This window comes from Brienomyrus brachyistius, chromosome 3 (genome assembly GCF_023856365.1).
Source record: "Brienomyrus brachyistius isolate T26 chromosome 3, BBRACH_0.4, whole genome shotgun sequence".
Taxonomy (NCBI): domain Eukaryota; kingdom Metazoa; phylum Chordata; class Actinopteri; order Osteoglossiformes; family Mormyridae; genus Brienomyrus; species Brienomyrus brachyistius.
The window spans coordinates 15,568,144-15,586,454 of NC_064535.1; the positions used below are offsets into that span (position 1 = coordinate 15,568,144).

Below are 18,311 nucleotides of genomic sequence, written 5' to 3' on the forward strand. Positions count from 1 at the left end.
TGTTCTCGCGGGAGAAAGAGAGCACGGATTCATGACGTAGCGTGCAGGAACGCGCCGTGTCTCTTGCCTACTTCAGTTTTAGCGGAGGTAATCCACTGAGCTGTTAGTTTATTGCCACTTTTGATTTGATTTGTTTGAGTTTTTTTCTGTTATTTGTGTACATCTACGTTCCAGTATGGGGAAGGCGGAATTTTTAACTCCGAAAGCAATCGCAAATAGGATAAAAGCGAAAGGTCTTCAAAAGCTTCGCTGGTATTGTCAGATGTGTCAGAAGCAGTGTAGAGATGAGGTAAGGCTGTTATCTGTAGTTTCAAGGATCTAGTACTGCAATGCAAAAGCGAGTGACTGGTTCGAAACTCTACTATTCAGTTTGCAGCAGTATCAAAATAATGTTGCAAAATGTGGTTCATGAAATTAGCAAGATGCATGTATTTAGTTTAGTGGCTGCATGTGACTACATGTTCGTTGGGTGTTTATGGGCCAGGTTTATAAGTAATGTTTGTTTATTTCTATATAACTATAGAAATTGTATAATATTTGAGGTTTGTTTAGTTTATGTAATAATTTTATGGGTTTAAACACTGAACCACTTTTTTTTTTACATCTACCCTCAGAATGGCTTTAAGTGTCACTGTATGTCCGAGTCCCACCAGAGACAGCTTTTGCTCGCCTCGGAGAATCCCCGCCAGTTTATGGACTATTTCTCACAGTAAGTGCCTGTGACCCAGCAGTGTTTCATCCGTACGGTTGTGTTACATGCCGTAATGTGCGGAAGTAATAGATGTTCCATCAGGAGACGCCCAGCTTGCATCTTTGGATTTTGTTTTCAGGGAGTTCAAGAACGACTTTTTGGAGCTTCTTAGAAGGCGTTTTGGTAAGTATCACCGTCGTACGATTTGTGCGCTAAATCTGTGTGTCTGATTCGTTTTAGTACGGAGCAGCAATAATTTGTTCCCACCCGCAGGAACAAAGCGAGTCCACAACAACATTGTGTATAACGAGTACATCAGTAACAGGGAGCACATCCACATGAACGCCACACAATGGGAGACGCTTACAGACTTTACTAAGTGGGTCGGTAGGGAAGGTGAGTGGATGACGAATTGGAAATATTTATAAACGGTGTTTATTTTCACTGGTGCTCTTTCAGTGTTTCGCACTAGGAAGCTATTTATGCAGTTGGGATGTTGGATTCATTTTTTAATTAATTATGTTTCAAAGGCTACTGTAAAGTGGATGAGACGCCAAAAGGCTGGTACATGCAGTACATTGACCGTGACCCAGAGACAATTCGGCGCCAGGAAGAACTGGAGAAGAAGAAGAAGCAGGACCTGGATGATGAAGAGAGGAGTGCCAAGTTCATAGAGGACCAAGTGCGGCGTGGTAGAGAGGGCAGAGAGGAGGTAAGCGAGGCCATGCTATCCTCACCCCCCCACCCCACTCGTAGCTGCGATCAAATCTCTTCATGGCTTTTCTGTGAATGTGTAGACAGAACGTCTGTGTCTCTGTGTCTGCTTATTCCAGAATTTCCGGTATGTGAATCCTGGTTCTGTGTATATTAGGCACTGAATCGCAATATTTCCCTTGTTTTTGCAGGAGACTCCCGTCTTCACAGAACTGAAACGGGGAAAGCGAGGAAGAGAAGGGTACAGGCAGTGAAAAATACCCACTATGCATTATTACTTATTTCTGATCTGATGCTATAGACTTTCAAGCAGTACTTTTCCTGACATTCTTTGCATGGTTACTGTTTACCGATGTCTTATTTTATTGTGACTGGGTATTAATGTCTATAATTCTTTTTGCTGTTTTAAACGTGTAGTGTGTTTGTCTGTATGTGTCTGTACCTAAATACTTTATAACGGCACCGTCTGTCCATGTGCTATGTTGGCATTTCTTTTTAGTGGTCTTTAATCTGGCGAAGGGGGCATGTTCATCTGCGGCTGGTCCTTCCAAATCAAGGTAACCAATCGCATGATGGAAATGGAGGGTCAGAACCAGATATGTGGGGGGGGGGGGGGGAGATTATTGAAGGAATTATTAGCATCTGAAGGAATTATTAGTATTTTTATTGACGCCCACACTGTAAACCGATGTTTTCTCCGATTTCTGAATGGTGGTTGCGGGACAGTTTATCATCTAGGTTATTTAATGATGCCTTGAACAAACATGGGTTACAGTTTCATGTGCTGGATTATTAAAATGGACACACTTTCCCTTCGGTTCCCCAGTTCTGCCCTGGCTCCCAGTGCCCTCCAAGCTGCTGTTTCAGCAAAGCGCAAGGAGTCTGGTCACTCCTCCGAGTCCAGGGGGAAGAAGAAGAAGTCGGCTCTGGACGAAATCATCGAGGTGCCATTTAAAAATACTTGCTGCTGTATACAATGCCAGTCAGATGTTTTTGTACACATTGAGATTTTCTGTATTTGCATGTTACTTAATATTTACTAAAAAAAAACACTCAACATTGTTTGCTAACCAATACATTTACAGTATGATCACCATTTGAATACCTTTACTAGCAAAAATGTCATATCTTTGGTTCATCTCCTCTAGCAGTTTTAATAGCAGAGAAAATTTAAGACATTCTTTCTGCAATGGACATTACATACTGCTCTGTTTCATGGGATGAAACACCTAACTAGTGCATTTAAAGTTAAAGGAGAGCCTAGAATCTGACTATACCATCACCACACAACCAGTTAATAGGATGTCAGACATACACTGTTGCATACTCTTTCCATGTTACAAAGTAAACTTTTTTTTATTTTCATTTATAATTGTTCACTCAACTTTCCAGTGCTTAAAATGAATGTAAAAAAAATCCGCAGTTTATGAAATAAATGGAAAAGTGCTAAAAACTTGGTGTGCAAAAACCGTAGTGACTGGTAGTGTATGTCAGCCTGGCGTATTAGAGGTTGTGTTTAATGCATATGGTCAAATGTTAACCACTGGTCACGTGGTCATTTTGTGGATGTAGATTCAGTGGGCAAGTAATCCCATCTACAGCTCTGGTTGTGAGATGCCTGTCTTGATGTATATTAGCCTAAGAGCACCAATGAAGCGATTTAATGTCTGGGAAATTTTAGGTCGTAGTAAATTTCAGATATTCAAAATTATGTATTTTATGCAAGATCGTTATCTGGCTCAGCATTTTTTTTTTATATCTTCATCCCCTTTTGCCATTAATTAATATAAAGTCTAGTTAAAGGTTAAGTTATGGCGGATGTTTAACTGGGTCTTTACCAACATTGTACTTTTGTTCAGCGAGCTTTTGACCATAACATGTTGTTTAACATTTTTAGAACTTGTGTGTTTATAATGCAGCAAAAAATTGACCCCATGCTGTAGGTAACATCTCAGTTCTTCGTGCTGCCTCAGTGGTTTCACTAAACTTTTGAACAATGTGTCCTAAATCTTTGAATTCCTGTTTTTCCTGACTGTCTTTTACTTGTGGTGGATTCAGATGGAGGAACAGAAGAAGAAGAAATCTACAAGAACTGACCACTGGTTGCAACCTAACATTGTGGTGAAGGTCATCACCAAGCGACTTGGGGAGAAGTACCACAAGAAGAAAGGAATTATTCAGGTACTGCACTCTGCCTTCAATTCCTCTCTATTTTTCCTAACATTATTATCGTTAAAGTTAATATTAAAATTTGAGTTTTATCATCATCATCATCATCATCTCTTCTTTGGCACATCAGTAAATAGCTTGTGGTTTGTTGATTGACTGTTGATCAACCAATGAAGGAGTCCTGAAGTTATCCAGGTTCTGGAATGAGGTTCTGTCTCGTGTAGCTTTGAGGTCTTGTGTTTGGTGCCACACAGCTCTGATCTATTGTATCATATGTTGCAGGAAGTTCTGGATAAGTACACAGCTGTTGTGAAGATGATGGACTCTGGGGACAAACTGAAACTGGACCAGAGCCACGTAGAGACGGTCATTCCTGCACCAGGTGAGCCATGACTGTGGTTAAAAATCCATCATTCAGGTAATTTGCTCCCCCCCCACTGCCTTCGCTAATTAATACCTGCATTCTGTTTCAGGGAAACACGTCATGGTGTTAAACGGGACCTACAGGGAAACCATTGCAATACTTGACAGCATCAATGAGAAGAGCTTCTCCGCTAAGCTCATTCTGGACTCGGTCAGTGATGGCTGCCACCCCCCTCCCCCCCCCACTCACTACTGCCGTGTTGATACTTACACTTGGAGTTACTCACAACTGTGTCATTTGTCCTCAGGGTCACCTGAAAGGAAAGACGGTGGACGGAATTGCATATGAAGACTTCTCCAAACTGGCCTGAATTGGATTATAGTCTGATGGACTTCATGGCTGTTGTATGAGCTCTACCATGTCAGAGTTGTTAATCTCATTTATTTCCTTTTAATGTGGGATTCTTGTAAATATGCTTATTCTATTGCAGATATTTTTAGCTTTGGTTTCAATGTAAGAATATTTTTTTTCCCATTTTATTGTAACTATTGTAAGTAATCCACCATTCAGACTTATGATTTGATCGTCATCATCAAATTTTGTCTAACTTGATATTGATAGCATTATTTTGGGATATTAAACATTGCATACTTGTTATTGCCACTGAAGTGGAGAGTTTTTATTTTTTTATTTATTTTTTTGGGGGGGGGGGTCTCAAATCCTATGTCACCATATTACACATCCCATTGTAAGGTCCAGTTGGCTGAGTATCTACCTCATCAATCTCAACTTCCTCAACTTTTGACATTTCATCAATTGCTGTCACCACTGTTTTGCATGGATCTCATTATTACCTAATAGTGGATCATATTTATTTTTATCCCTAAAACGGCCCCCTGCCCTGTACCTCTCCATATTAAAATTAACGGGGAGGGTCCTTTCAGGGTCTCTACAGGAAACTGTCCAGCCGCGGGACAATGTATTTTTTGTAGTGTCCGTCGATGAAACCCTTCCCGCTGTTGTGAATGAACCAGCAGAACACATTGGACCCATACTTCCGGTTCTTTCTGTAGTCCTTCTGCCAACCCCTGTTTGACACAAATACAGGAAAAGAAAGTTTCAGATCAATGTGACAAAAGAAACTTATGTTGCGTGTTTCTTTGATCTATTCATTGTGTTAAAAATTATGCAATGTGTGTTGTACCTGAATTTTTTTTGTATAGGTTGGGTAAAATTTAATATTGTTCGTTCAATATCCATGGTTCCAGAGTCCAGAAGTGTTTTTCAGAAGCTTTTTTTAAACAACCTATTTTGGAATTAGCTGTCTTAACTTTGCATTACTCAATCAGGAACCTGCATGGTGCATTTGTAGCCTGACATCTGTAGTCATTCCTTCTCTTCTAAATTGGCTAATAGGGAATTTATGTGTAAAGATATCGATCATTGTTGATGCTAATAACATTACATAAAAGAAATGTTCACACCTGCACTAAGTTTGTAAAATCATACATTGTGAACAGGAGTGGGTTCATTCTTTCTGGGCCCCCATACTGACTGACTGTGGCCTAGGTGGTGGTAGCTTGAGTAGTGGTAAATGCCGCTGCTGGTGGGGGCGGAGGCTGTGGTTGCCACATGTTAATATCATACCTAGTAACAGCTAGTTTGTTCCCTTTCACTTCCATGGTAGCTTCCATCTTCATTGGGTCGGTTCCCTCGTGGATCTCGTATACCTTAACGGTGGGTTCTATAGTGAACTGACCTGAAGTCAGGCACAATGGGTGCAAGTCAGTTAGATAAACTATCCAGGATCACTGTGTTACCAAGAGACTCAACTGAGCCTGTAAAATGTTCTCCTGGGAGTCTCTGATGAGGATTTTAGTTGTGGTTCTAACTCTAAATTCCATGCCTGTAATGATTCTTATGGTTTGGGTTGAAGGTCACAGCTAGAACCAGGTTCAAATCTGGACTGATAATGAAGCACGACTTCACCCTGACCCACCGATGAGGCCGTGGACAAGGGGGGAGAAGGCATTGTCGTCAGGGGTGTACAATCCCAGGAAGTCCACGTTGAACGGGTGCTTCTTCCACACGCGGTGCAGCACGACCATGAAGGATATGTTGTCTCTTAGGGTCACGTTCACCTTGGCGTCCTTCATGATGGAGATTTTCACTCTGAGTTGGGAGCAAGCAAAAAGAGGTTTCAGGTTCAAACAGCAAGCTGGTTATATTTGCCCTTAAATTCTATATCAAAGCTAACTTAGGGCGGTTTTTCCACTTCTACCAAAAAGCAACCCATATCCAAACTGAACCACGAAGAGATGGTTTTTCCATTGTAAATTATGCGAGCTGTACCTGACCTGTACCTGTGCTGACGTGGCCCTGCTTAGCAGAGGGGCCAAAAGTGTGACTAAACTGAAGTGGTTACATCACCAACATCTGATTGAAAAGCACGGAGAATATTCCTTATTTAAAACCTTCAAAGTAAAATAACAAATAAATGCACAGAAATGAAAGAACCAGTGGTCTGCATTGATATGCATGGATTAGCAGTATTACACACTGTGGTGTATTGATCCATTCCCAATAACTCCGAACTTAAAATTTTCTAACCTCCTATTAAAAAAAATAGTATAGAACAGCTGAACGGAATGGATAACGCAAATATACACAAGCGAATGCTAATTCCACTAGTGGTTGATGCTAACGTGACACGGCAATTCTCACAGGCGTGCTAGCAGAAAATAGCATATCGTAAATCACGATGTACACCATGTGAACAGTAAATATGCGTATTTTCAGTTTTTCATCACTGTCACTCCCCCAGTAACACCTTAATCGCACCGACCCTTCTGCAGTGGAAAAATCAAAGTGAGGTGGAACTTCACTGTAACTAGTGTCTCTTCGCAGTACGGGTTGGATACGGCCTGGTTCCTGTATGCCAGTGGAAAAGCGTCATCATAGAATTAGTGCGATTTAAATATAAGCTGTAACCCACTGATCAGATAAAACAATAACAGCCAAACATACACAATGGCATAGGAGAGAGTTTAATATTACGTGGGACACAAGGGGCGGCATGGTGGTGCAGTGGTTAGCACTGTTGCCTCACACCTCTGGGACCCGGGTTTGAGTCTCCGCCTGGGTCACATGTGTGTGGAGTTTGCATGTTCTCCCCATGTCGTCGTGGGGTTTCCTCCGGTTTCCCCCACAGTCCAAAAACATGCTGAGGCTAATTGGAGTTGCTAAATTGCCCGTAGGTGTGCATGTGTGAGTGACTGGTGTGTGAGTGTGCCCTGCGATGGGCTGGCCCCCCATCCTGGGTTGTTCCCTATACCCCCACCCCCTACAGTTTGATTATGTGCTTATGCAGCTGTGATAGATTCAGAGTGCACTGCTGCCTCGTCCCCCGTGTTCCTGTTATAAGGTGACGCCAAGGCTCTTAAATCTGTTCTGAAAACTTATAATCACTATGAAGATCTCCTTTTGGCTCTGACACTTTTATCCAAAGTCACTGCCGCTAAAATCCTCGCCAGTCCGCAGACATACCCGCCGAATGTGGCGTCGGTGGCTGACGCCCAGGAGATGGCATGCTTATCCTCCCCATCAATCACTGTAATCAGTTGGGTGCTGACGTCCACCCTCACCCCCAGGGGGCGGTAGTAGATGCTGATGGTGCCAAAGTATGTGTTCAGCTTGTTGTTCTTCATCTGCTTTCCTGCTATGAGCTTGCCGTTCACCACGACACCTTGCATGTGCATTATCATAATGTAGCATTAATATATTAATATTTATGATGATCACTAAAAGGCATGATAGGATTTTCAGTCACACGCATCAGATCGTTTCCCTTCATGTTACAGCAAGGGAAAGGATTATAATAGATTAGGACAGGGGTCTCCAACTCCGGTCCTGGAGAGCCACCATCTAGTAAGGTTTCTATCCTACCTGGCTTCTGATGAGCCACACCTGCTCTCAGGTAAATACCAGGAACAAGTGTGACTCATCAGAAGCTGGGTAGGATAGAAAACCTACTGGATAGTAGCTCTCCAGGACCGGAGTTGGAGACCCCTGGATTAGACACAAACACAAGAGGCAGCATCCTTCTACCTAATCCAGGATCAGATACTAGGCTGAGGATGTCTCCTGGCTCGGAGTCGATGTTGAAGCAGATGTCCAGCTGGGCCTTGGGCAGATAGACTGTGAAGTGAGGGTCGTTCTCAACTGTGCAGAGGGAGTGAGAGATGGTCATTAGTGCTGTGGATCTAGCAGGTATCTCCTCTCAGCTCCTCCTCCCCAAAGCCCCAGGACAGCTCAAGCGTAGCCAGGGCCCGCGGTTTCTAAGCAGGGTTTGGGTGGGTAGGGAGAGAGACTGTGGGAAGGGACAGGAACAGGGAAGTCAAACTCAGGGCCGACCCAAGACATAAGCAGCTGCAGAGAGCCCAGCGGCCACCAGGGGGCCCCCTTCAGCTTGTCAGAATGGGAAGGAAGATGACAAATAGCCACTAGATAAATGAAACATACCTATGTTGACTCGGATGATTTCGGTCCTGGTGGCAGCTGGCGTGGGCACAGGGGTCGCCAGGGTCCAGGGTGGAACGCCATGGACCACCGTCACCTTCCCATTGGAAACAGGACCTGATGTGTGAACAATTTTGAATGTTTTGAATGTCAAAGGCCACAACACATAAAACATTGGCTTTTTCATTGGTAGTTAATGGAGGAGCACTACAATAGGGAAAATCAGTATGTCTGCTTAAATGTTGCCCTATTCTGCACACTGGGGTCTCCCAGATGTAGTTTAAACTGCGTTTAGTATCACTGTAGCCTCACAACTTCTGGGTTGTGATTTGAATATCATCTCTGTCTGTAAAGTTTGCGTGATCTCTCCATGTTCCAACGGGTTTGCAAGAGCATTTGGGTTTGGCGAGTTGATATCTCTATGCATCTTAGTATATATGTACACTGTGTTAGACTGGCATCCCATCTAGGGTATCTTGTGCTATCTGAGATAGGATCTAGACTCATTGTGATACTATTGGATAAACAATTATGGATGAAAACTCATCCATTGTTATTTATCAATTTATTTATTTAAGAACAAATTATACATCAACATTTTTGGTCAGGCACCTAGGCAGCAGCCTTGTTTGGGGTCCTTGGGAGAATCGGCGAGTAGCCTCTCTTGCCCCCCCTCACTCTCCACCAGCATAGCGGTGAGTGGTGTCACAAACTGGTGCTCGGTTGCCAGTTTCACGATCTTCTCTGTGATCTTCCTCTTCTTGGCCGCTGTGGAAGCCAGTGACCTGAGTGGACAAATTGGAGAGCCAGTCAGCGGGAGGATGTGGTTCACGGCGCATAAGCATTAAGTGATTTTCTAGGCATTTAAAGGAATAGTTGGTTCGTATAGAAAACAATGGATAATAATACTTATTCAAAGAAGTCCCCTCATCTGTCTTATTCATACTTAAGACTTACCCAGTCATGCACCCAGTCAGCCTAACCCTAAATGCCCCTGTGTCCTGTGACACCCACCGGTCAGCCAGTAGTTGGTTGATGACGAGGTAGGCCCACATTTGCTTGCTGAACCCGGCAAAGGTGTGAGGTTGGAGAATGAGATCACGGTCCAGCACTTCACAGTCTGCCTTTGCTGTTATCTGAAAGTCCTGTTTGGCCTGGGGGTTAGTGAAAGAGATATGCAGTATAACTTAGCAGTGGAACACAGGTGTTTGCATTAATTGTGCATTCTTCCATCTGAGCTTTAGAAGGAATGTGGGAGCTCATGACTTGTGTACAGAATGCACTGTTCAGTCATCAAAAGTCCCTTAATAGCCCCAGACCTTAAAAGCTTTCCTCCAATATGGGTTAGATGTCGGCAGCGTCGCATGCGCTACGGGAAAGTGCTCACCGCGGAGGCCGTGATCATGGCCTCCAGCACGTTGGAGTCGCATGAGGCCACCTTGCCCGCCACCACGATCTCGGAGCCTTTGAAGAACTTGTCGAAACGGCTCTCAGTCACGTCGGAGAGTGAGTCCTTGAGGGACTGGAAGATGATGTTTCTCAGGAGAGGTGAAGACAGCTCGTTGTAGAAGCTCTGGGGGACAGGGAGATTTAGGATCACTGGGAGGAGAGGACTGCAGTGAAAGAGCGAGTGGATAGATCTGATGGGGTGGGGGGGGGGGGGGTGAAACACCCTGGAAGATTCTGTTTGCTCTGTTTGCATGTCAGTGGTCATTTTTGAATATTTCACTAATGCTGTTATTAGCAGATTGTTGCATATATAGTGTCACAGAAAGACTTGGGATGCTTGCTTAATTCTGTAAAAATGTAACAGACTTATTGGTTTCACAACAAAAGTCCTTTGACAAGCAATGTTCAACATAACCGCACATACCTTCTTCTCAGACATTTTCTTTTTATTAAAGTGTCATTATTTTTCTAAACCAGGTCATTATTTCACTCATTCAGTTTTGTTCTTCCCACTTTGCAGTTAATTGCAGTTGGGGTCATAGGCTTCCAAAAGGGCAGTAAACACAAATGTTTGTGTTATTACAAAGGTGTTACTAATTAAAAAGCACCCAATCAGACTGCTTGTCAAAGAGCTATTTAAGTCAGAACAGCATCTTCCTCTAGAGGTAGGAGAAATGATGAAGGGAGGAAGATCTAGTCTAGAGGTAGAAAAGTAAGTCTATGGTACCCGCATCTGCTCTGTGGCCCCCTGTATGGCATGGACCCTGCGGGCCACGCCTCGGTTCTCCATGGCGATGCGCTCGAGGAAGTCAAAGTCCACGTCAAAGCCAATCCCCAGGGAGAAGAGGGAGAACTGCTCACGCATGTAGCGCTTGACGTTCCTCTGGATGGCCTTCAGCTTGATCTCACCTGGGAGATGGGGTAGACAGCAGGGGAGAGGGGGAACAGTTTCCCTGGAGGTTACGTTGCTGGAGGGGGCATGTTTGGATGGATGGAGGGATGGATGGATGGATGGATGGATGGATACAGCAGCACAAAATACATATTTAGACAGTAAAGCACATTTAGAAAGTGACAATGAACAAATAATAAACAACAATAAACTGTAGCAATGCAAAGAATATTGGAAGAAGCATGGCACAGAAATCCATACTAAATAAATACAAATAAATGCTATTACATAGTAGTTTGTATAGTGCAAAAAGAAATGTCCTGTGATTGTGAAATGTGCCTGCCCATTTCAGGTCCACCCCAGACCTCCCCATAAACCACATCTGGGAGATCCCAGTGATGTCTACAGGCTTGGTTGGTCATGATGATGTGAGGAGAAGGCACTGGCAGTGTGGCACAGATGCTAGCATGACGTACCGACTGTGGGGTCACCGTCAGAAAACAGGATGATCATGGAAACAGAACGGTGGTCAATAAGGCCCTCATTGGACGCCCGAGTCAGCATGTGGATGGCCCTCAGGAGTGCCTCGTTAATGTTGGTTCCTGTTATGACAGACATCATATCTCTATAGCACTGTAAAACAGATGGTTATTCCATCATTCTCCTACAACTCTCCCTCTCTCCTACACCCAAAAAATGCAGATGATTATTCCATCATTTTCCTACAGCTCTCCCTCTCTCCTACACCCAAAAAATGCAGATGATTATTCCATCATTCTCCTACAACTCTCCCTGTCTCCTCCACCCAAAAATGCAGATGATTATTCCATCATTCTCCTACAGCTCTCCCTCTCTCCTCCACCCAAAAAATGCAGATGATTATTTCATCATTCTCCTACAACTCTCCCTGTCTCCTCCACCCAAAAATGCAGATGATTATTCCATCATTCTCCTACAGCTCTCCCTCTCTCCTCCACCCAAAAAATGCAGATGATTATTCCACACACAGACACAAACACACTCACCCCCATTGGGCTTGATGGCTTGGATGTACTTCTTGGCTTCAGCCACCTGGATGTTGGTGCCGGGAACCAGGTCCTCGCTCCAGCATCGGACGTTGTGGTTGAAATCAATGATGCTGAAATAGTCGTCCATTCTGAGATCATCAAGGATGGTCTGCATGGCTTCCACCATCTGGGACAGAGGCAGTGTGGGGATAAAAAAAGACTCTACTCACAACAGCAAATTGTCAAATTTTATGATGATAATTATACTATTGCTTTTACTACAACTAACGATAGTACTTAGTACATTTTTTTAGTTTGAAGTGGACTTGATACAGCTGGATTTTAACAGAATTAAATAAATTTAGCTATTGGTCCACTTTCATTTTTTTTCAAGGATCGCAGTCCTCTGACCACAGCTTGCCAACAAAAAAAAAAGGTCACCAGATGGCAGTATTGCATCAAATTTCAGGTGACGAGCACTAGAGGGCGACGCAGAACTGGTATTTCATCTAACTGCTGTGAGAGCCTCACCTGCCTCATCTTCAGGCCCCACATGGAGCCGCTGACATCGATGACAAACACGATGTTCTTGGGGAGAGGATCAAGCCTTTCCGGGGCAAAGAATTGTACAAAATGCCCGTCTGAGACCTAGGAGAGAGAGCCAAAAACAGCTAGTGCTGCAGATGCGAGTTTCACGCTTCTACACCAGTATTATACTGTAAATGATATACTGTTAGTGCACTTTTATTCAGCGTGACTCGTTTAATGATTGTACCTGCAGCTCCATCGCATCGCCATCCCTGTTCACGTCGTATTTCACAGTGAAGACCCCATTCACAGCTGTGGAGCTGCAGTTTTTACACCTCCTCTGCTGTTCCAGCGTGGGCCGGAAGCCCACGTGCGCCTGGAGACATGGAGTTCATTATTCCCGCCCCTGACCCTGCCTTACACGCTCAATATCCTCCGATCAGGTGTCTACAATCCCTTATGATAATTCCGGGTGTTTCTCCATATGCATACTTGACCGTACTTGTGATCTTCTGTACCAAGTTTATGTCATCTTCCATCGCCAAAGACCAGTTCCAGTGCTCAAGAAGAGAAGTACCATGGACAGTACAGAGGATGTCATTCTTGCTCCACCCCAGATATAAGGGTGCATCAGTTGCATCCTTGCTAAAGAAGTCCTATCCCATGATTCATTGTGCCCCAAGTTCATTCTTGAGAGGCAAGTTAGCAAGACTGGCCTTGCCAAGACCACAAGTACGATCTTCACGTTCTTGGTCCTGAGAAACACCCTCAGTCTATCTGTCTCTATGATCAGCTGACTGTGGAAGGTACTTCTCTACAGGCAGGTATCCTGTAAACCTTTGCACTGTTAGGAAATGTATAACCACAGGGGGTCCTCACCTTGTTCCCAGTGGTCGCCACTTCAATCAAGCCCACAAACTGCTCCCCCAGGTTCTCTGGGGTCTCCACAAACGTGATACCTTTGGGTTCGTAGATGTAAACATCTACCTAGAAGCAGAAAGTTCATAGCCCAAAGGTCAGATGCAGGAAATCATACTGTTGTTGTGTGATGGCAAAAGGGCCATTGGTCTGCTTTCAAGCACTTATCCACAAAGTGGATTGATTGTAAAGGGTTATTTTCAATTGCTAAAGATACAGCAATATTTGCAAATGTTTTGTTACATGTGGGTTAGGAATTTGCCTCCATGTCAACAAGCTGACTGGGTCAAATCCCATGGCCAGCTGAGTAATCAAATTACCAGAGGGACCATAAAGTTGGGGGGGGGGGGGGACTTGGGACAATTCCAAGTGCCTCTGAATAACTGAGGTCCTAAATAATTTGGGTAACACTTTACCTAACATGTATTAATTACCCACAGACTAAGTCTTAGTTACATACTGATTTCATGTTAATTTAACATTAATGAATTGTGACGAATGTTTTGTGAAGCATGTCTCAAACTGTTACTATTTTTGTTACTATATCTGTCAGTTCTATAAACTTCTGTGAACTACTTAAGGAACTATTGAAGGAACAAGTTATGTATCATGTATAACGCAAGTTAAATACTGAACACATATGTGTCTATCATTAATTAATCATGATGCACCTTTCATACAAAGCAGTTTGTCAATTTTGTAAACCTGTGAACTACTGAAGAAACTACCAGAACGACTAAGGAACTACTGAAGGTACAAGTAATGAATGACACAAGTGAAATACCGATCTCATGTTTGTTCTTCATTAATAAATCATGACATCTTTTCTCATGTAGTAACTATAATTGTTCATGAGTTGTACTTCAGTAGTAAGTGAGTTATCACTAAGTAGGTGTGCCTCGTCAAGTGTTACCATTTAAACACATAATGCATTTTGAGTAAGGACCCCCAAGCGGACCTGAAAAAAGACATATGAAAAAGCCTGGCATTATTATTTTAAAGGAATGTATCTTGACCTTGGAGCATGTGGTGGCAATGTGTAGCATGTTGGACCAGGAGCAATGTGTAGTGTTGTAACCTCACATCTCCAGAGTTGGGGGGGTCATTTCCTGACCCTGCCTCTGTGTGGAGCTGGCTAGTTATATTTCTGTCTAGCAAGGTTTCCTTCCATAGTCCACAAAAAACATATTCAATGTGTGTGACGTTGAACAGGCCCAAAGCTCAGCAGCACGCGCTGCAGGATAAGCATTAGGTACAGAAGAGGAATGGAAGCATGTGTTTTGGACTCCAACCTGCAGGTCGGGCACCAGTCGGCCTGGCTGTAGGTAAAGAGTGTGTTCATAGGAGCCCAGCTTCCTGGGCAGCAGTTCCTGGTAGTGCAGCTCGAACTCGATTTGGCTGCCTGGAGGAACGTACACCTCCGTTTTAAACACCTCCATGTCCTGCGTGCTCGACCTGAAATGGAGGAATGGTCAAGAAAGATAGGTGCTTGTCAAATCAACCGATGGCAGCCCATGCAGGAACCATCATTCTGTCAATCATAATGTTATTCATATTAAGTTAATAAAATAATACATAAATTTCCTAACCATGCCAATGTCAATGTGATACATTTTAAATGCGCTGCACTTGATCAGAATCATGCTGTGACAGTTTAGACGTGACTCATTCAGAATAAAGACAGCATGAGATGAGTCGCATGCTTCAGTGCATTGCATTCTGGGTGATACCTGACTATGGCAGCCGCCTTGCCTTGAGCCCTGGCTTGGATGTAGAGGTTCCTGGCCTTTGTCTTCTCCATCACTGAGCCCACATATGTCACCTGATTCACATTCCTGCAATACACTCATACAAAGGTGCATTTGTACTACACAGAATACGCAGCAGGTCCTTACAAATGTGATACATACATAATGATCTTTAGGTACACTTCAGGTAAACGTTTATTTATTTATTACAGCATATATGTGGCCTGCAGGAGATGAAAGTGCATTGCAGGAAACACAGATTAATAATTTGCATTATTTTGGATTATTTTTTCAAAGAAAGGGAGGGATATGTATTAGGGCTGGGTCTCACATGGTGAAGTTGGTGATGAATCCTCGTTTGGGGATCTGTGTGTTGAAGGCCACACTTTGGCCATCCTTGGCTAAGTTGCTCACCACGCTCGTGACTGTGGTGTGGGCGAAACGCAATGTAATTCGGCTCTCCACCTTGTAGCTGCGGACCACAATGCCCCTGTCTACTTCGGCCTACAGTCACAACACAGTAACAGCAATGTGATTGGTCAGATAGCACAGGTATGCACCAATAAGATGAGGACTACAATGACAGGGATAACAAGGACCAATACAGAGTATGATCACAGGGGTAGCCGTATTTGAACATTCTTGTCCCCGATCGTGGTTGCCTTGAAGATCAGTTCAAGGTCTTAGTCACAGTAACAAAAATCACAGAAAAAGTTTTAAAACACATTTTAGTTTATTCTGTCTGATATTCGAAAGACATCATCAAGTTGCGACCATGGTCACAACCTGCATGGTTTGATCTCTTTTTAGTCTGAGATGAAGTTGACTACAGATGATTTTGGGATATTGTTTCACATAAAACAATTAACAAATAGAAAAAATAATGTTAAAAATGTATTAAAGGCCCAAAACAATTCCAAGAATGGAGGCAATACGAACTCAGCAAAGTCAATGACCTGCCTGCCGTTCTGATCTGTTTAAACATGGACATCGATTTGTAGATTAAACGACTGGATGCTCACTGTGACTGCAGATCAAACAGACAGGCGGTGTACCTCAGAATCGCCGATGCCTTCCTCATCCTCGACCAGACTCCTCTGAAAAACAAATACAACTACTTTGAGGTAACGAATTATTTCCTTGTGTGCTAGTACGCTATTTGCATTTGTGCTCATACACAGATATGCAGCCACACACACACACATTTGTAATTATATCTTTGTGGGGACTCTCCATTCATTTCTATGGGAAAAACACCATGACCTTAATCCCTACATAGCCCTAAATTTAACCATAACAAAATACGAGACTTTTGGTAAGTTTAGTTTTTCAGTTGCATACACACGTCTTTGTGGGGACCTGAGAAATGAAAAACAGGTTTTTATCACATTGTGGGTAACATTTGGTTTGTAATATAAACATAATCCACACACACACAGTTCATATATTTATGTCATTTTGGGAACTTTCCATTCATTTCTATTGGCATAATCCTAATCCCAACAATGACAACCTCAATCCCAACCCAACCCTAACCTTAACCATAAGTAAGCAAACAAAATACAAGACTTTTTGGTTTTGATTGCATAAACAGATTTTTATAAATTTGAGGTTTATATTGTAGTTGCCTGAAAAATGTCCCCACAAGCTAAAAAGCAACATTTTTTTACCACATTGTGAGGACATTTGGTCCCCACAAGGTGGTAAATACAACACCCCCCCCACATACACACACATCCATATTCAGAAATAATTTTTCAGATATTTTATTAAATGTTTAGAATTACTGAATTGTCCAAATGTTGAAAATGTTAATGTTAGAATAACAATACTTCCCTTAAAAATGTGTATGTACAAGCCAATTCAACATATATTGATAATATATGTATTATTTTCAAAACAACTTTGGAAAACAAGAGTCGTATCGAATAGAATCAAGAATGACCCAAGTACTCACCCTGAATCTAGCGCTTAGATGTTCACCAGGCTCTTCCTATAAGAGCAATTATGCAGAGTTTAGCAGAAGGTCACAGACATTCTGATAAATTTCATACAAATGGCCACGCAGTACCATGGCTACTAATAAAAGCCGCTCACATCTCGCAGATGCTCCATCGAATGTTGACCACCATACGTGAAGATGAAAGCTTCAGCCCCGAGAGCGAGGAGCAGAAGGAAGAGAAGCAGAAGCGGCCTCATGGTGATGGGCCAGCGGCTGTGGGCACCGGGGCAATTCCAGAGAGCTTCAGTGGAAGCGCACAGAGACAGTGTACAATGAACCTGAGGCTCAAGGGTCAGAATCTCTTGCGGCTGGACTGAGTTTCAGCGTAGGTCAATATTTGTGTTTAGCATATCCTGGGGAGCAGGGGGGAAAATGCTGCATTTTGACCTGCAAACATTCTATATTTGAACCGATGAGTCTTGCGTAAATAAAGCTGTTAGTTTTATATATGTAGAAGCATTTACGCATGTGATTAACACAAAAATAAGTCACTTGCAACGTTTAACAGCCTTTATCTGTTAAAGTACTGGAAATATAAACAAGAAGATTTTCTCCGTGTTACTTTAAAATAACCGTAATTTGACAATACGTTATTGAATTTTGGAACCGCATACCTAGGGGTCACCAGTCCAGGGGTGGCTTTCCAGAAAGGTTGGTTATGCTAAGTAGTTTGCTATCTCATACTTAAGATCGATCGTTAATTAGAACGTGTTTCCAGAAACCCTTACTAATTAGTTGTTCGTTAATTTACCAGCGCTCCGACCCACTCGTTATTTTCTACGTCGTTCTTTTTTCGGACACAAAGATCGGCCAAAGTAGATGACAAAAACACATTAACGGTCTTTTCTGGACAACGTAATGAAGTTGATGATATAATAGGAGATTAGCAGGCCTATTGCAATATACAACTATAATGTAGGTTATAAAATAGTGTAAAAGGGGGCCGTTGTTGTAACACCTGTATGCCATTTGAGTAAATAACAGGGCTGTGCACCATTCACAACTGACTTGAGAATGACCTTAAAAATCAAATTCAGTTCACAAATTGGTGCAGAATCTCAATTTGACTTTGAAAATAGGAAGTAGAATTAAAATAGAATTGATTTCACATAAATTCATATGCATAGTGCAAGTAAAGCTTTAACAATACAGATTAATATTTCAATATGAATTACCCAACAGGTTACCATAAACTGCATACACTGAATTCCACCCATACCCCCCACCACGCGACCTGTTGGTCATGCCCCCCCCCCCCCCCCCACCTCCGTTCAAGCACCTGCCTGAAAAGTCTGTGTATGACACTGTTAT

The 18,311-nt window shown here is 42.9% G+C and overlaps 2 protein-coding genes across 2 annotated transcripts; one reads left to right on the forward strand and one right to left on the reverse strand.

Moving 5' to 3' along the window:
- Window positions 1-22: 22 nt before the first annotated feature.
- Window positions 23-4,606, forward strand: kin (Kin17 DNA and RNA binding protein). Its single transcript, XM_049006727.1, is given in 13 exon segments — window positions 23-289; window positions 615-709; window positions 831-874; window positions 965-1,087; window positions 1,222-1,403; window positions 1,597-1,626; window positions 1,628-1,646; window positions 1,905-1,962; window positions 2,232-2,349; window positions 3,464-3,586; window positions 3,857-3,956; window positions 4,048-4,148; window positions 4,246-4,606. Coding segments are annotated over 13 exon segments (1,170 nt in total). The 5' UTR covers window positions 23-175; the 3' UTR covers window positions 4,309-4,606.
- itih2 (inter-alpha-trypsin inhibitor heavy chain 2) lies at window positions 4,590-17,294 on the reverse strand. Its single transcript, XM_049006721.1, has 21 exons — window positions 17,096-17,294; window positions 16,956-16,991; window positions 16,054-16,095; window positions 15,330-15,502; window positions 14,981-15,085; window positions 14,543-14,705; window positions 13,212-13,319; window positions 12,580-12,708; window positions 12,336-12,452; window positions 11,823-11,991; window positions 11,274-11,399; window positions 10,633-10,814; window positions 9,844-10,029; window positions 9,471-9,610; window positions 9,069-9,241; window positions 8,460-8,573; window positions 8,046-8,159; window positions 7,485-7,683; window positions 5,938-6,110; window positions 5,586-5,697; window positions 4,590-5,026 (listed from the first exon to the last, which is right to left on the reverse strand). The coding sequence occupies exons 1-21, from the start codon at window positions 17,195-17,197 to the stop codon at window positions 4,888-4,890; spliced, it is 2,802 nt and encodes a 933-aa protein (XP_048862678.1). The 5' UTR covers window positions 17,198-17,294; the 3' UTR covers window positions 4,590-4,887.
- Between the last annotated feature and the right edge of the window lie 1,017 nt (window positions 17,295-18,311).